Source organism: Triticum urartu, chromosome 5 (assembly GCF_003073215.2).
Source record: "Triticum urartu cultivar G1812 chromosome 5, Tu2.1, whole genome shotgun sequence".
Classification (NCBI taxonomy): domain Eukaryota; kingdom Viridiplantae; phylum Streptophyta; class Magnoliopsida; order Poales; family Poaceae; genus Triticum; species Triticum urartu.
This window is the reverse complement of record NC_053026.1, coordinates 43,173,134-43,191,057: the sequence shown is the minus strand read 5'-3', so window position 1 is coordinate 43,191,057 and position 17,924 is coordinate 43,173,134. Positions and strand designations below refer to the sequence as shown.

The 17,924-nt window shown below is 49.2% G+C and overlaps 1 protein-coding gene across 2 annotated transcripts in view; it reads left to right on the top strand.

The window, feature by feature from the left end:
- Positions 1 to 9,078: 9,078 nt before the first annotated feature.
- Positions 9,079 to 17,924, top strand: part of LOC125555579 — a 45,925-nt gene continuing 37,079 nt past the window's right edge. The window contains exons 1-3 of one of the 2 annotated variants that reach the window (XR_007304765.1): positions 9,079 to 9,376; positions 9,457 to 9,854; positions 9,959 to 10,047. Coding sequence is in view for 1 of the 2 variants with exons in the window: in XM_048718484.1 (XP_048574441.1) it covers positions 9,128 to 9,376; positions 9,457 to 9,633 (426 nt within the window). In the remaining variant the exon portion in view is untranslated. Of the gene's footprint in view, positions 9,377 to 9,456; positions 9,909 to 9,958; positions 10,048 to 17,924 lie in introns of those variants that run through there. The other variant, XM_048718484.1, reaches the window with a different exon arrangement.

Below are 17,924 nucleotides of genomic sequence, written 5' to 3'. Positions count from 1 at the left end.
GGTGCTGGGCGCGTTGGATTTGCTCCTGCAGGCGAGTCGTGTTGGCGCCCCAGTCCTAGTGCTTGGTGTCGAGCACGGGTGTCGTCTTGTCGTCCCATAGCGCCATGCCCCCGAGATTGGGATCGGTGCCGTAGAGGACCTTGAACGGAGTACAGTTGATTGCCGAATGGAAGGAGGAGTTGTACCAGAACTCCGCGGTGGGCAACCAGCGTCGCTAGCGGTGAGGCGTGTCGTGGATAGCACACCACAGGTACATCTTGAGGCATTGATTGACGTGTTCGCTCTGGTCGTCAGTTTGCGGGTGGTATGCTGTGGAGTAGAGTAACTTGGTACCCGCCGTGGTGAACAGCTCCCGCCAGAGCGCGCTGGTGAACACTCGGTCGCGATTGGAGAAATGGACTTGGGAACACCGTGCAGCTTCACAATGTTGTCCCAGAAGACGCGCGCCACCTGCACAGCATTGAACGGGTGGCGAAGGGGGATGAAGTGGGCAAACTTTGTCAGGCGGTCGATGACGACCATGATCGAATCGTGCCCCTCGGACTTGGGCAGGCCTTCGATGAAATCCATAGTGAGGTCTTGCCATGGCGCGGTGGGCACTGGCAGAGGGGCGAGAAGGCCCGCTGGGCGGCGGTGTTCGTGCTTGGCATGCTGGCACACGGCACATTGCTTGATGTAGTCGTCGATGTCCTGTTTCAGACATGTCCAGATGAACAGCTTCTTGACCCACTGGTAGGTAGCCGTGGCGCCGGAATGCCCTCCCACAGCGCTGTCGTGCAGGGAGCTGATAAGCTTGGTGCGCAGCGCTGTGTTGCTGCCAATCCAGAGCCGGTTCTGCTTGCGGATGAGGCCCTTTTACAGCTCGTAGCCTTCGTCATCAGGGCTACGGATGGCCAGGCGTGACAGCAGGTCTTGTGCATCAGCATCAGTGGCTTACGAGTTGGCCACTTCTTGCACCCACGCAGGCTGGCACAAGGACAGGGAGTTGATGTCCATGGCTGCGCCCACCCGTGAGAGCGCGTCGGCTGCGCCGTTGTCAACGCCTCGACGATACTGGAACTTGAACTGCAATCCCACCAACTTGGACATGGCCTTGTGTTGTAAATCTGTTTCCAGTTGCTGATCCCCCAAGTTGCACAAGCTTTTATGATCTGTGACGATTGTAAACTAGCCTCGCTGAAGATATGCACGCCATTTATCCACTGCCATCATAACTGCAAGAAATTCCTTCTCGTACGCCGATAACTTCTGGTTACGTACGCCCAGCGCTTTGCTGAAGTATGCCACCGGGTGACCCTCTTGTACCAGTACCGCGCCAATGCCCGTGTCGCAGGCATCGGTTTCAATGCTGAATGGCTTCTCGAAGTCTGGTAATGCCAAGACCAGAGCGCTGGCCATGGCGCGCTTGAGGAGCTCGAAAGCATCCTGTGCCTGGTCAGACCAGACGAAGCCCTTCTTGGTGAGCAGCGCTGTCAGCGGCTTGGCGATGATCCCGTAGCGTGCGACAAACTTGCGGTAGTAACCCGTAAGGCCGAGGAAGCCGCGCAGCTCGGTGGCCGTGGACGACGTGGGCCAGTTGAGCATGGCCTGGGTCTTCTCCGCATCTGTGGCCACGCCGTCCTGAGAGATGACGTGCCCCAGGTAGTCGATGCTCTCTGTGGCGAAGGAGCACTTGGATAGCTTGACGTAGAGCTGGTGTTGGCGGAGTAAGTCGAAGACGGTGCGCAGGTGCTCCTCGTGCTCTTCCAGTGTGTCACTGAACACCAAAATGTCGTCAAGGAAGATGATGACAAATCGACGGACGTACCTTGCAAAAATTTGGTTCATCAGACACTGAAATGTGGCTGGCGCGTTTGTCAGCCCGAATGGCATGACGTGGAAGTGAAAGTGGTCGTGATGAGTTTTGAAGGCCGTTTTCTCTTCGTCGCCCGGCCTCATACGAATCTGGTGGTAGCCGGCGCGAAGATCGAGCTTCGAAAAGAACTTGGCGCCGGCGAGCTCATCCAGCAGCTCGTCGATGATGGGCAGAGGGAAGCGATTCTTGACGGTGAGGTCGTTGAGCCGACGATAATCCACACAGAAGAGCCACGTGCCGTCTTTCTTTTTGACCAGTAGTAGGGGAGCAGCGAAGGGGCTCATGCTGTGCTCAATCACTCCGGTCTCGAGCATTTCCCGAACTTGTCGCTCGATCTCATCCTTCTGCAATGGTGAGTAATGGTATGGTCGCGCATTTTCTGGTTGAGCTCCTTCGACCAGCGTAATCGCATGATCATACTGCCGGTGCGGGGGAAGCTTCTTGGGCTCGCTGAACACGTCGCTGTAGTCGTCGAGCACCTTCTGAATGGCGACTGGAAGCTTGTCGGGTGGTTCTGGTTGTCTTGGTTGGCGATCAATGAGCGCCATGTACCAAATCTCATTACCCGCTTGCCATTTGTTGAACTGCTCCGGCTCGATCATGTCCAGAGCGTGCACATCATTCGGTCGAACACCTTGCAGCGTCACCTTGTCGCCGTTGTGCTCGAATGTCAGGGTCTTTTTGCGCCAATGGCAAGTCATGGGGCTGAACTGGTCGAGCCAGTCCATGCCCAGCACCCCATCATACGCTCCCAGGTCCAGGAGGCGCATGTTGGTGACGAATGTGTGTCCTTGCAGCCACCACTTGACTTCTGGAATGAACTTGCCGCAGATCAGCCGGTCGCCGTTGGCCACCCGAACGTCGACGGCGGCCATAGCTGAGGGAGTAGCGCCGATGCGGTGCGCGAAGGACGACGAGATGAAGCTGTGCGTGCTGCCGGAGTCGACCAGCAACAGCATGACTTGATTGCCGACCAAGGTGCGCAGGTGGATCGTGCGTGGCGCATCCCCTTCGGACACTGCGTGCGTTGAGATCATGCAGCACTCCGGCTCGGCGACCGGCTGTTGGGGCTCATCCAGAAGATCCAGAGCATGAATGGTGTCGTCGGAGAGTACCTCCCCATGGTCACCGACATGGATGGTGAGCAGCTGCGTTTGCTGCTTGCACCGGTGTTCACAGGAGTATTTGTCGGCGCACTTGAAATAGAGCCCGTGCGCACGTCTGTGGTCACGCATTTGTCTTTCGCGCGTGAAGTCGTCCGCCCCCGCGGCCGGTCGAGGGGCAGCCAGCGGTCGCGCCAGTGGTGGCGCCGGATGCGGTGGCGGTCTTCCCGCAGGAGTAATGCGTGGCCGCGCCCGATGCATCTCCGTTTCTTCCTCTTGGATCCTGGCGAGCACCGAGGCACGCATAATGCTGGTGGGCGCCTGTAGACGTACGATAGCCCGCAAATCATCCCACAGGCCGAGCAAAAACTGCGTGACGAAGAACTTGGTGCTCAGCGATGCGTCCAGAGCCAACAGGTGGTACATGTGCGCCTCGAACGCGAGCCGGTAGTCCATCACCGTGCCGGTTTGCCATAACTGCAACAACTTGTGCATCTCCAATTCAAACTCGTCGGGGCCGAATTCTTCCTTGATCGCGGTGCAGAAGGCGGTCCAGGAGAGCGCTTGATGTGCTTGTTGAAATGCCTGCAGCCAGTGTGCAGCGTTGTAGCGCCCCGAGACTGATGTGCCAGGTGTCGTCCAGTATTCGTTGTTGTTGCCTTGTCATTGCTTGCGTGTCATGCATTGCATATCATGTCATCATGTGCATTTCATTTGCATACATGTTCTTCTCATGCATCCGAGCCTTTTTCCCGTTGTCCGTTTTGCATTCCGGCGCTCCTATCTCCTCCGGTGGTCATTTCTACCTTCTTTTCATGTGTGGGGATTAAACATTTCCGGATTGGAATGAGACTTGCCAAGCGGCCTTGGTTTACTACCGGTAGACCGCTTGTCAAGTTTTGTACCATTTGGACTTCGTTTGATACTCCAACGGTTAACCGAGGGACCGAAAAGGCCTCGTGTGTGTTGCAGCCCAACACCCTTCCAATTTGGCCCAAAACCCACCTAAACCTCCTCCATCATCTCGGTCGTTCGATCACGATCGCGTGGCCGAAAACCGCACCTCATTTGGACTCTCCTAGCTCCCTCTACCTATAAATATGCCCTCCTCGGCCATTTTCGCGGACGAAACCCTGGTCTACCACCTCCCCGCGCCGCCGGACGCGTCCTCACCGCGCCGGACATGTCCACCGCGCCCCTCCACGTCGCTCCGTCCAATCAGTGACCGCCACGTCAGCTCTGCCGCCCCTCTCCTCCACTCGCGCGCCGCCACCTGGCCTCCTGCCTCCTCCCCGCCGCCGCGGCCCGCCGGGCCCAGGGCAGGCTCGCCCGGGCCCGAACCTGCCGCGCCGCCTCCGATCGAGCGCGCCCGAGCCGCCCGGGATCCCCGCCGGCGAAGCCGCGCCGTCTCTCCGCCGGCGATAGTCGCCGACCATCGCCGGGTTCCGCGCCCCACCGCCTCCGCCTTGCGCCGCCGCCTCTTCGCCGCTCCGCCGCCGCACACCGCGCGCCGCGCGCCTGCTCCGCCCGCCGCCGGCGCCCCGCGACGCCTCCTGGCCGACCGCCCGCAGCGCGCCCCCTCGCCGGACCCGCCCTCCGCCGCCGTCTCCCACGCCTCCGGCCACCTCGCCGTCGTCGGACCCGATCCGCTCCAGATCTGGTCGGGTGGACCAGATCCACCACTTCGTCCATCCAAACGGCCCCTCCGATCTGGATCCACGTCGTCCCGCACCGCGCCATCCCGCGTTGACTTTTCGCGGAGGTATAATTTCTACTAAGTCCCCGAGATTTCCAGATTCAAATGCCCATTTTCATCATGTCGTAACTCCGCATCCGTAACTCTGATTCATGCATATAGCATATCAAAATGTTCATCTCAGAGAGTACATCATTTCATCTCATTGCATCATTTTCATTTGAGTTCATCTTGATGCCCGAAATGCTGTTGGAAGAGTGCTATTTGAGATAATAGTCAGATCTGCTGCTCCAATTAGATATTTGTCATTTTTGCCATGTTTAATGTGTGCATGATATGCCCCTCAGCTCTTCATGAGTTTTGATATATGCTTTGCCATCTTTCGAGAGGTGCAACCCATGTATTTTTGTGATGTGTGTGGTGACTAGCACAAGCTTGCAAAGTGGAGCATTCGTTAATGCTGATTTCAGGGACTTAGGAATTCTCTAAGTCCTTGATTTGTTTATCTCATTAGGCCATATGTTCATGTTGTTTCCTAGTGATCCGTGCCTCTTTTAAGGATGATCATTAAGGATGATTTGTTAATCTTGTGGTGCTCTATCCATCCATGTCTTTGTTTGCAATTATGGAGCACCCTAGCTTGAGTCAATCGAGCTCTACTTTTGCTATTTTGTGAATCTGGGCAGATTCTCTACTTGTTAGCGATTTTGCCGAGGATGTTGCAGTTGATCCGTGCATGCTATGTTATTGTTCTTGCCATGTCTAGCTTGTATAATGTGTATTCTTGATGGGTGTATGCTTAGATTGTCATGCTTTGCTCTGTAGTGAGTGCATCGAGCTCGTAAACATGCCTACTTGATATCTGATTTGCATGCTCCAGTTTTTCTCTAAGTCTGTGATCTGTTTATGTTTTTGCCATGTTCACATGCTTGCAGTTGTATTATCTGATCCCTTTTGGCTCAAGGTCACTAAGGGACTTTTGTTAAGCTCTTTGAGTATCTCCATGGCATGCCTTGATTTGCCATGTTAATTTCCTGTAGCATATAGTTTTCATGCTCCAAAGTGTGCTATCTGATCTGAAATTCCAGGCAAGTGTTAATTTCACTAAGTCTGAAATCTGTTTACCAAATGCATTTTTGCCATGCTTGTTTGAACCTGTTAATGGATGAATTAGCCGTAGCTCACTGTTCATCTTTTGTTAAGCATCATGAATGGATCCCTGCCATGTATTTTGTTGCCATGTTTGAGTGCTGTAGCATGTTCATCTTGTTGCATTTAGATGGCTACTTGATGTATATCGCAGAACGTGGTCATATTTGAATTGCTTGCCATTTCCAAACCGTAACTCCGATTCCGGTGATCTTTATATCGTTTTCAAGCGATTTCATCTCATCTTTCCAGTGGCATACTTGGATTTCCAAATTGAGGCCAGGTTCAATCATTCCTTGTCAAATCATGCATATGCATCGCATACCGCATCCCGCATATCATATCATGTTCATGTGTTGGTTGTTTACTATGTTGTGTGCTGTGCTTCTTTTCCGGTGTTCGCTTCTTCGGGTTGGTTTCGGTAACGTCGCGTTTGTGAGGACCCGTTCGTCTACGTCCGTTTGTCTTCTTCATGGACTCGTTCTTCTTCCTTGCGGGATCTCAGGCAAGATGACCATACCCTCGAAATCACTTCTATCTTTGCTTGCTAGTTGCTCGCTCTTTTGCTATGCCTATGCTGTGATGCCTACCACTTGCTTATGATGCCTCCCATATTGTTGAACCAAGCCTTTAACCCACCTTGTCCTAGCAAACCGTTGTTTGGCTATGTTACCGCTTTGCTCAGCCCCTCTTATAGCGTTGTTAGTTGCAGGTGAAGATTGAAGTTTGTTCCTTGTTGGAACATGGCAATGTTGTTCCTTGTTGGAACATGTTTTACTTGTTGGGATATCACAATATATCTTATTTAATTAATGCATCTATATACTTGGTAAAGGGTGGAAGGCTCGGCCTTATGCCTGGTGTTTTGTTCCACTCTTGCCGCCCTAGTTTCCGTCATATCGGTGATATGTTCCCGGATTTTGCGTTCCTTACGCGGTTGGGTAATAATGGGAACCCCTTGACAGTTCGCCTTGAATAAAACTCCTCCAGCAAGGCCCAACCTTGGTTTTACCATTCGCCACCTAGCCTTTTTCCCTTGGGAGTCGCGCATCCCGAGGGTCATCTTTATTTTAACCCCCCCCCTCGGGCCAGTGCTTGTCTAAGTGTTGGTCCGAACTAGAGTCCTTTGCAGCGCCACCTCGGGGAAACTTGAGGGCTGGTTTTAGTTGCACGGAGCGCTCATCCGGTGTTGCCCTGAGAACGAGATATGTGCAGCTCCTATTAGGATGTCAGCGCATCGGGCGGTCTTGCTGGTCTTGTTTTACCTGTCGAAATGTCTTGTAACCGGGATTCCGAGCCTGATCGGGTCTTCGCGCTAGAAGGAATATCCTTCGTTGACCGTGAGAGCTTGTGATGGGCTAAGTTGGGACACCCCTGCAGGGTTTTGAACTTTCGAAAGCCGTGCCCGTGGTTATGGGCAGATGGGAATTTGTTAACGTCCAGTTGTAGAAAACCTGAAGTTGACCTTAATTAAAATACATCAACCGCGTGTGTAACCATGATGGTCTCTTTCCGGCGGTGTCCGGGAAGTGAACACGGTGTTGGAGTTATGTTTGACGTAGGTTGTTCTAGGATCACTTCTTGATCATAGTTTCACGATTGTGCTTTCCCTTCTCTTCTCGCTCTCATTTGCGTATGTTAGCCACCATATATGCTAGTCGCTTGCTGTAGCTCCACCTCATACCTTCACCTTACCCATAAGCTTAAATAGTCTTGATCGCGAGGATGTGAGATTGCTGAGTCCCCGTGACTCACAGATACTTCCAAAACCAGCTTGCAGGTGCCGATGAACCGTGCAGGTGACGCAACCAAGCTCAAGGAGGAGCTCTATGAAGATCTTGTCCTTTGTGTTGTTCCATTCTAGTTGATCAGTAGTGGAGCCCAGTTGGGGTCGATTGGGGACCTTGTCGCATTTGGGGTTCTTCTTTTATTTTGGTTCCATAGTCGGATCTTGATTGTATTTGGTTGATGTAATGCTTTATTCATGTAATTGTGTGAAGTGGCGATTGTGAGCCAACTATGTATCTCTTTTCCTTATGTATTACATGGGTTGTGTGAAGATTACCTCACTTGCGACATTGCTTTCAATGCGGTTATGCCTCTAAGTCGTGCTTCGACACGTAGGAGATATAGCCGCATAGAGGGCGTTACACGCGTGCCCCTCGATGTAGAGTGCGGTCGTGGTCACCCAAATGTGAGGAGGAACGCGGTACAACTCGAAGTAGGTCTCGCACCGATCGATCCACAGGTACGGCGCCGTGCCATTGAACTTGGGGAAGTCGTGCTTGGGCGGTTTGACGGTGTAGTGGTCACCGGTCGCGTCGTGGCGCTGCTCCTGGTGATGATGATGCTGCGGCGCAACGTGCGCTGTTCCGTGGAGCGGCATCAGCGGGCGCGTAGTGAGGAGGGGCGGCCCGTTGTTGGCAAGGCGGACCGGCAGGCCGTGGATCTCCGAACCGCGCGGATGCTCGAGCGGTGTGATGGAGGAAGCCTGCGGCTCGCCCTCCCGTGGCGTACGTGGCTGGCGGGTTGGGGACGATGGAGCCGACGGCCTGGACTGCTCGTGTTGCTGGCCCACCTCGTCGACGTCGGACTGCGTCAAGTCGATCTTCTTGCGGAGGTGGTTCAAGTCGCTGGAGACCTGCTGGTTGAAGGCGAGCTGCGCCTCCACGTGTTTTTCGGCGGTGAGCTGGCTCTTCTCAACCCGCGACAGGAGCGACTCCAGCAACGATTTGATTTCACCCGATGTTTCCGACATGGCGGAGAGGATGTGGCGTGTTTGGGCAGAAGGCTTGGAAGATGGCGCCGTCGCCTCGCTCCAAATCCGATCAACCCCGCCGGAGATTTCGAGCAGATCACCGAGGTGAATCCGCACCCGCGACGGTGGATGTTACGATCCGATCAAGAAGATAAGAGGACGAACTAGCGGAAAAAAATTGGAGGAGGTGAGGAAATGGCTCTAATTACTAGTTTGTAATGAACCACTAAAGCAGAGGATCGCTACAAGGGGGAGGAATCGGGATCGAGATCCAAATCAAGTTCCTTGCCGAATAAGAAGGTGAGGTACAGAGAAAGGTAGGTGAGGTACAGAGAAAGGGAGGGGAAAAAGATTCACACTACACGCATGCCGTGGCTGGGTGCCTAGCACCAATACTTATACAGCCATCCACACCTGCCCTGTGGGCCCTAGCTAATCGGTCCAGCCACTCCCGGCTGTCCACCTACATCAGGGAATGGAGGTGTGACAAGTTGTCATTGGTGTGCGCATCCGTCCATGGGCGAGCTTTCCTGCGTTGCCAGGGGTGGTCGTACTACAGTCTGCCAATGTACGCCGGTGACGTACTGGGCCTAGGCATGGTGTGCAAGTGCAGGTCGATTTTGGTCGTCCCGTACGACTTTGCCATGGAGGATCCCCTGGCCGCCGAGAACGCCACCGACGGGGACGCCGTGAGGGCGGGGTTCTCGGTGCGACGGAAGTCTGACGTCGGCTGGTACAGCGAGTGGAGGCCTCCGGACGCTTCTGCTCCGACGCTCAGGCTAGCGGGTCGTGTCCTACTCTTTTGTCAGGTTCAGGTAACCAATAGTTGATCTGAGAGATAATTTGTTGGTCAACGTTGTTTGATTGATCTACACAACCTTGAGATGTGCGACAGGCGGGACGAGCGCGAGCAGCGGCGGGACATGGACTCAAGCCAACACAGGTTCATGGCGGAGCAGCTCACCTGCTGGTCTCCAGTCTCCACTTCGTAGAGTCGGCAGCAACTGCCTCACCAATTGATGTGCTCTTTTATTCCTTCTCAGATCCATCTTTTTCATACGTACCTCAATAAAAGTTGGGGATCAAGAAATTGATCGCTTCGAAGTACTGAGCATGCCTATTCTTTCTTATGCATGAGGGTATGAAACATAGGGGATTTTTGGTGGTCAAATGGTCAACCAATCAGCCAATGCCGTCAAGATCTTCATTGGGTGTGCTTGTGCTTTTTTGGAAGATGCCAGGGCAGTAGCGCTGTTTCAGTATATTAAGAGAAGATTTACAAAATCTGAAGATGTATAATTACACTCGATCTATGCATGTTTGCCCAGATTTGAATAACTTTGAGTTTGTGACCATCACACTAGGTATCTTTTCTAAAGTATTTTTTGTTTTGCTAGGTCAAGTAGTGAAATGACTTTGGGAATGGTGTGGTTCACCGGGATAATTAGTGGTAGCACCTCATGCTGACAGGGAGTGCATGATCGAGGTATGTATTTTCAGCTTGTTAGTCAGGATGAAGTGGAATACATCCTAATATCCATGAACTGTCAGGGACATATCACCACGTCCACTTAATCAAGTTATCCATGTTCAGTACCTTAGATTGCCTACCTGTGTTCGGATTTACCATGTGTTATTTGACTGGAAAAATTGCATTGTTAATCGCTTCAGAGAACAAGTGAAAATGTAGGTTGTATCCCTCTTTAGTTTGTTAACAATCTGTTCACGGAGTCACTACTCCATCATCACATAAGACACATATGTTAAGGTCAAGAATTTGTCATCTATACTTCTGATCCCTTTTTAGTTATGCTGAACTTGATAAAGTGAATTATACGAACAAGTGAATAAATTGTCAATCTGTTACATGTGGGAAGAGGCCTTTTGGAACAAGTGAATTATTTGAAAATTAAAATCTTCAAATTTGTTAAAAGTGAAGTTACACTACTAGAAAAAGGCCTACTAGTGACGCACCAGTTTTGCCTACTAATGACGCACTACTGGTGCGCCACTAGTACCACGCCACTAGTATTATATACTAATGGCGCACCACAGGTGCGCCATTAGTATCTAGTATACTAATGGCGCACCACGCCGTGCGTCATTAGTATAGACCAACATGCGCCATTAGTATGCCTCCCAGGGGGCATATTTACCCATCTGCTTTGGCATACTAATGGCGCAATGTGGGGTGATGCGCCATTAGTATGAATATTAGGTTTTTTTATTTTTCTGATTTTTGCACAGGTTACAAAATATATTATTAGACAGAATATAGACAGCACCACACAGCAAGAGCAGATTCATCGAATACAATAGAAGAATAGTCTCCAAATATAATTCATCATATTAGTCTCCGAATTCAAAAGACCGAACAAAAATAGAACATTACAAGTCTCGAGACCGCGAGTAGCGAGTTTGTCGGAAGTAATACTAATCCTAACAAGTCCTACTAATCATCATCATACAACTTCTACTCGTTATTAATAACAAGTCATACGATCATCATCTTGATAGTCATCGAACCAACCCTACTTAATTGTTCTTAGCACATGATATCAGTATTAGGCAGGACCTAAATACCCTATTTAAGGTAAAATAGCATAAAACAATATAGACCCTGACTCTCCATTATGGAGAATGGAGATCATCCTGTCTCCAATTATTGCACTTCGCTTCCTTTTGCTTCCAAGAACCTCCTTACGACTGTCCATACTGAAAGTGCTAGTGATCGACTAGAGGGGGATGAATAGGCGATTTTTATGAAAGTCTTCAAAACATGGAAGTTTAGAAGACAAACGATAGAAATAAACCTATTACCATGCAGCGGAAGGTAGACTACACTAAGCAAGCCATAGTCAAGTATTCAATGAAGTGAAAGCACAATGACTAATAGCAGTTATGCAGTATAGATCAGGTAGGAAGATAGTGTGAAGCCAATCAGAACAATCAGTTACTCAGTGAAGACAAAAGATAATGCAATGACTTCACCAGGGCCAACAGTAAGTAAAGGAATGAGAAGGACGAAACCAGTGACTCGTTGAAAACAATGATTTGTTTGACCAGTTCCAGTTGCTGTGACAACTGTACGTCTGGTTAGGGAGGCTGAGATTCAACTCAGAAGAGCGCGTCTTCACCTTATTCCCCTTGAGCTAAGGACACCCAGTCCTCGCCCAATCACTCTGGTAAGTCTTCAAGGTAGACTCCCAAACCTTCATAGACTTCGTTCACCGGCGATCCACAATGACTCTTGGATGCTCAGAATGCGACGCCTAACCGGCTGGAGGATTCACAGTCCTCAAGTGTAATAAGTCTTCAGATCACACAGACAGGAAGACTTCAATGATGCCTAACACTCTTTGGCTCTGGGTGGTTAGGGCTTTATCCTCGCAAGGAATTCTCTCTCAAAGGCTTCGAGGTGGGTTGCTCTCAAATGATAAAAGCCGTACACTAACTCTGAGCAGCCAACCGTTTATGGTTGTAGGGGTGGGTTATTTATAGCCACTAGGCAACCCGACCTGATTTGTCCGAAATGACCCTGGGTCACTAAGGAACTGACACGTGTTCCAACGGTCAGATTTCAAACACACGCGGCAACTTTACTTGGGCTACAAGCAAAGCTGAGTCATCCAGCTCTGGATAAGATTTGCTCTCATTGTCTTCGCTCGAAGACATAGGATTTTGGTTGAGCATCACTTCAGTCACTCTGACTTTGTTCACTTGGACCCCACTTAACAGTACAGTGGTTCCATGACTCAACAAAGAAGAAAAGGAGACAACGAAACAACTAAGTCTTCGCGCCCCATAGTCTTCACGCAATGTCTTCTCTTGAAATAGTCTTCAATGTGAATATCTTCACATACCACCATTGTCTTCAATGTCTTCATACATTTTTAGGGGTCATCTCCGGTAGATAAACCGAATCAATGAGGGACTACTACCTGTGTTATCCTGCAATTCTCACAAACACATTAGTCTCTCAACCAGGTTTGTCGTCAATACTCCAAAACCAACTAGGGGTGGCACTAGATGCACTTACAATCTCCCCCTTTTTGGTGATTGATGACAAACTGGTTGAAGTTTTCAACGGGGATAAGAGTATGTGAAATGTAAAGGATTTAGGTATTGTCTTCATAAGTGGCAAAGGCTCCCCCTGAAGATGTGCATATAAGTAATTTACTTTTGGAATGCAAATGCATATGGCAGGTTGTACTTGTGGAGATCCTCTTCAACTTATGACGACAATTCATCATGCATGAAAAGTATGTGAAGATAATGACATGCATAATGAAAAATGGACGTCTGCTGAATGACCTAAGTGCAGAAGTTATCATCGCACATGCGGAATTTATCATCGCATCACAGAATAGCAAATAAGTAGCAGACGACCATCGAGTTTAAGTGTTACAACTCAAAGAACCAAATGTATCAAAAAGCGAGAGTTGTAAACACTAGGCAAAATATAAAACCACCGCCCATATGGACCCGCTTGAAGACTATCAAACTCATATGCTTCTCCCCCTTTTGTCAGTAAGGACCAAAAAGGTCTGAAGACATAGAGCACCTACTCGTTCCCATGAGGAGTTGGTGAAGCAGCAGGGTCGTCGGTGTTGGTTGGCGGTGCAGACGAACTTGGTGCAGTGTTGATTCGCGCTGAAGGTGGTGAAGTTGCATCGTCTTCATCATCGATGACACGTGCATTCACTGTTGCAGCAAAGGAGGAGAACTCAGGGTCTTCAAGAGACGGAGTACGCCACAGCACGGTCATTCTCGGAGGTGTTGAGTCAAACTTGAAGCGTTCAGAGAAGCCATCATCTTGAAGATCATCTTCAGAACACATAAGCGTCAGCCCTTTCCATGTACGCCGACAAGTTTCATGGGCGACAAAGGCATTCTTGGTGGCAAGGTTGCGAATCCTGTTTACGTCCACCAAGAGGCTTTTCATTTGGCGCTTCAGTCTGTCATGATGCTTATCCTGTTTCTGATGAAGGGAAACCAGAAGCTCTCGGTCATTCAGAACACGAGATCGCTTCTTAGGCCATTGTGCAATGGTGCTTTTGTTGGAAATATGCCCTAGAGGCAATAATAAATTAGTTATTATTATATTTCTTTGTTCATGATAATCGTTTATTATCCATGCTATAATTGTATTGATAGGAAACTCAGATACATGTGTGGATACATAGACAACCCCATGTCCCTAGTAAGCCTCTAGTTGACTAGCTCGTTGATCAATAGATGGTTACGGTTTCCTGACCATGGACATTGGATGTCGTTGATAACGGGATCACATCATTAGGAGAATGATGTGATGGACAAGACCCAATCCTAAGCCTAGCACAAGATCATGTAGTTCGTATGCTAAAGCTTTTCTAATGTCAAGTATCATTTCCTTAGACCATGAGATTGTGCAACTCCCGGATACCGTAGGAATGCTTTGGGTGTACCAAACGTCACAACGTAACTGGGTGACTATAAAGGTGCATTACAGGTATCTCCAAAAGTGTCTGTTGGGTTGGCACGAATCGAGACTGGGATTTGTCACTCCGTGTAAGCGGAGAGGTATCTCTGGGCCCACTCGGTAGGACATCATCATATGCGCAATGTGATCAAGGAGTTGATCACGGGATGATGTGTTACGTAACGAGTAAAGAGACTTGCCGGTAATGAGATTGAACTAGGTATTGGATTCCGACGATCGAATCTCGGGCAAGTAACATACCGATAGACAAAGGGAATTGTATACGGGATTGATTAAGTCCTTGACATCGTGGTTCATCCGATGAGATCATCGTGGAACATGTGGGAGCCATCATGGGTATCCAGATCCCGCTGTTGGTTATTGACCGGAGAACGTCTCGGTCATGTCTGCATGTCTCCCGAACCCGTAGGGTCTACACACTTAAGGTTCGATGACGCTAGGGTTATAAAGGAAGCTTGTATGTGGTTACCGAATGTTGTTCGGAGTCCCGGATGAGATCCCGGACGTCACGAGGAGTTCCGGAATGGTCCGGAGGTAAAGATTTATATATAGGAAGTCCTGTTTCGGCCATTGGGACAAGTTTCGGGGTCATCGGTATTATACCGGGACCACCGGAAGGGTCCCGGGGGCCCACCGGGTGGGGCCACCTACCCCGGGGGCCACATGGGCTGTAGGGGGTGCGCCTTGGCCTACATGCGCCAAGGGCACCAGCCCCAAGAGGCCCATGCGCCTGGGGAAACCCTAAAGGAAGAGTCCCAGCAGGGGAAGGCACCTCCTACACTGGTAGAAAAAGGGCTTTTAGTCGACTAAAGTGTCGGTACTAATACCTCCCCCCTTTAGTCCCGGTTCAATCCAGAACCGGGACTAAAGGCCCTCCACGTGGCCGGTCCACCTTTAGTCCTGGTTGGTAACACCAACCGGTACTAAAGGAAATTTCCTGATTTTTTTTTGAATTTTTTTTTTGAATTTTTTTTTGAATTTTTTTTGAATTTTTTTATTTTCAAATTTCTGAATTATTTTAACCTCTAATCTCTAATCACCCCTCATCATTCCAAATCATCTCACTTCCCGAACGGTCACCCATCCTCTCACTACTCCAGCCTGAGCACGCTTAACTTCCGGGTTCTATTCTCCCTCGTTTCCCAGTCTGCACTTGTTGTTTTCCTGACAATAGTAAGATGACAATCCTATTAACCCTCAGGAATTTAGCTTGAGCATGAAGTCACATATTTCACTGTTTGAGTTTAAAACTATTGTTCTAAAAAACAATAATTTTTTAGTAACACTAATATTTTTGAATAAGTAGTTTGACCATTGTTTGACCACAGTTTGACCAGATTTGACCAAAATTCAAAAAAGGTGAAATAATTATTTAATAACACTAATATTCTTGAATAATTATTTAGTAACACTAATACTTCTTGAATAAGTATTTAAAAAAACTGAAATTTAAAAAAACTGAAATTTGAGCATAACTTTTTTTGCTTTTGGAATTTGAGGATTCTAGAAATTTGCAAACAGGCCGTAGGCGGTCTCCATCGGATGTAACTTTTCGAGTAGATGATTTTTCATATAAAAATTTTTTTCATCCGAGTTCGTATGCAAAAGTTATGCCCATTTTACAAATTCCAGAGAGATTTTGTAAATAAAGTCGAAATTCATATTTGTAAATTTTCCCAACAACTAGACCACATATCACATGTGAAACTTATTTTCTTTTATTTTTTTGACATTTCCATCATTTTCTTTTATTTTTTTAAAAACTGAAAAGGCGGTCCACCGAGGGGGGGGTAGAGTTTGAAAATGGGACCTTTAGTACCGGTTCGTGGCACGAACCGGGACTAAATGTCTCATCCCCATTAGTCCCGGTTCCTACCTCAAACCGGGACTAAAGGTCTAATCTTTAGTCCCGGTTTGTGGCACGAACCGGGACCAATGGTTGTGGGCCAGGAGCGAGGCCCATTGGTCCCGGTTCATCCCACCAACCGGGACCAAAAGGTCCAGATGAACCGGGACTAATGCCTTAGCCGCACGAACCGGGACCAATGCTCACATTAGTCCCGGTTCTAGACTGAACCGGGACTAATGTGCTAAGCCGGCCTGGACCATAGCCCTGTTTTCTACTAGTGCTAGGTGCCTTGGGGGGAAGGACTCCTCCCCTGGCCGCCGCCCCCTCTTGGAGATTGGATCTCCTAGGGGCTGGCGCACCCCCCTTGGGATCCCTATATATAGTGGGGTAGGAGGGCTCTCAAACACACCTTATGCCTTTGGTGCAGCCCCTCCCTCTCTCCTAAGTCCTTCTCCTCTCCCGTGGTGCTTGGCGAAGCCCTGCAGGATTGCCACGCTCCTCCACCACCACCACGCCGTTGTGCTGCTGCTGGATGGAGTCTTCCTCAACCTCTCCCTCTCTCCTTGCTGGATCAAGGCATGGGAGACGTCACGGGCTGTACGTGTGTTGAACGCGGAGGTGCCGTCCGTTCGGCACTAGGATCTCCGGTGATTTGGATCACGACGAGTACGACTCCATCAACCCCGTTCTCTTGAACGCTTCCGCTTAGCGATCTACAAGGGTATGTAGATGCACTCTCCTTCCCCTCGTTGCTGGTTTCTCCATAGATAGATCTTGGTGACTGACACGTAGGAAAATTTTGAATTTCTGCTACGTTCCCCATCAGTGGCATCATGAGCTAGGTCTATGCGTAGTTTCTATGCACGAGTAGAACACAAAGTAGTTGTGGGCGTTGATTTTGTTCAATATGCTTGCCGTTACTAGTCTTATCTTGATTCGGCGGCATCGTGGGATGAAGCGGCCCGGACCAACCTTACACGTACTCTTACGTGAGACCGGTTCCACCGACTGACATGCACTAGTTGCATTAGGTGGCCGGCGGGTGTCTGTCTCTCCCACTTTAGTCGGATCGGATTCGATGAAAAGGGTCCTTATGAAGGGTAAATAGCAATTGGCATATCATGTTGTGGTCTTTGCGTAGGTAAGAAACGTTCTTGCTAGAAACCCATAGCAGCCACGTAAAACATGCAAACAACAATTAGAGGACGTCTAACTTGTTTTTGCAGGGTATGCTATGTGATGTGATATGGCCAAAGGATGTGATGAATGATATATGTGATGTATGAGATTGATCATGTTCTTGTAATAGGAATCACGACTTGCATGTCGATGAGTATGACAACCGGTAGGAGCCATAGGAGTTGTCTTAATTTATTTATGACCTGCGTGTCAACATAAACGTCATGTAATTACTTTACTTTATTGCTAACCGTTAGCTGTAGTAGTAGAAGTAATAGATGACGTGACAACTTCATGGAGACACGATGATGGAGATCATGATGATGGAGATCATGGTGTCATGCCGGTGACGATGATGATCATGGAGCCCCAAGATGGAGATCAAAGGAGCTATATGATATTGGCCATATCATGTCACTATTATTTGATTGCATGTGATGTTTATCATGTTTATACATCTTATTTGCTTAGAACGACGGTAGTAAATAAGATGATCTCTCATTAAAATTTCAAGAAAGTGTTCCCCCTAACTGTGCACCGTTGCGACAGTTCGTAGTTTCAAAGCACCACGTGATGATCGGGTGTATAGATTCTTACGTTCGAATACAATGGGTGTTGACGAGCCTAGCATGTACAGACATGGCCTCGGAACACATGCAAACACTTAGGTTGACTTGACAAGCCTAGCATGTACAGACATGGCCTCGGAACACAGAAGACCGAAAGGTTGAGCATGAGTCGTATGGTAGATACGATCAACATGAAGATGTTCACCGATGTTGACTAGTCCATCTCACGTGATGATCGGACACGGCCTAGTTGACTCGGATCATGTAATCACTTAGATGACTAG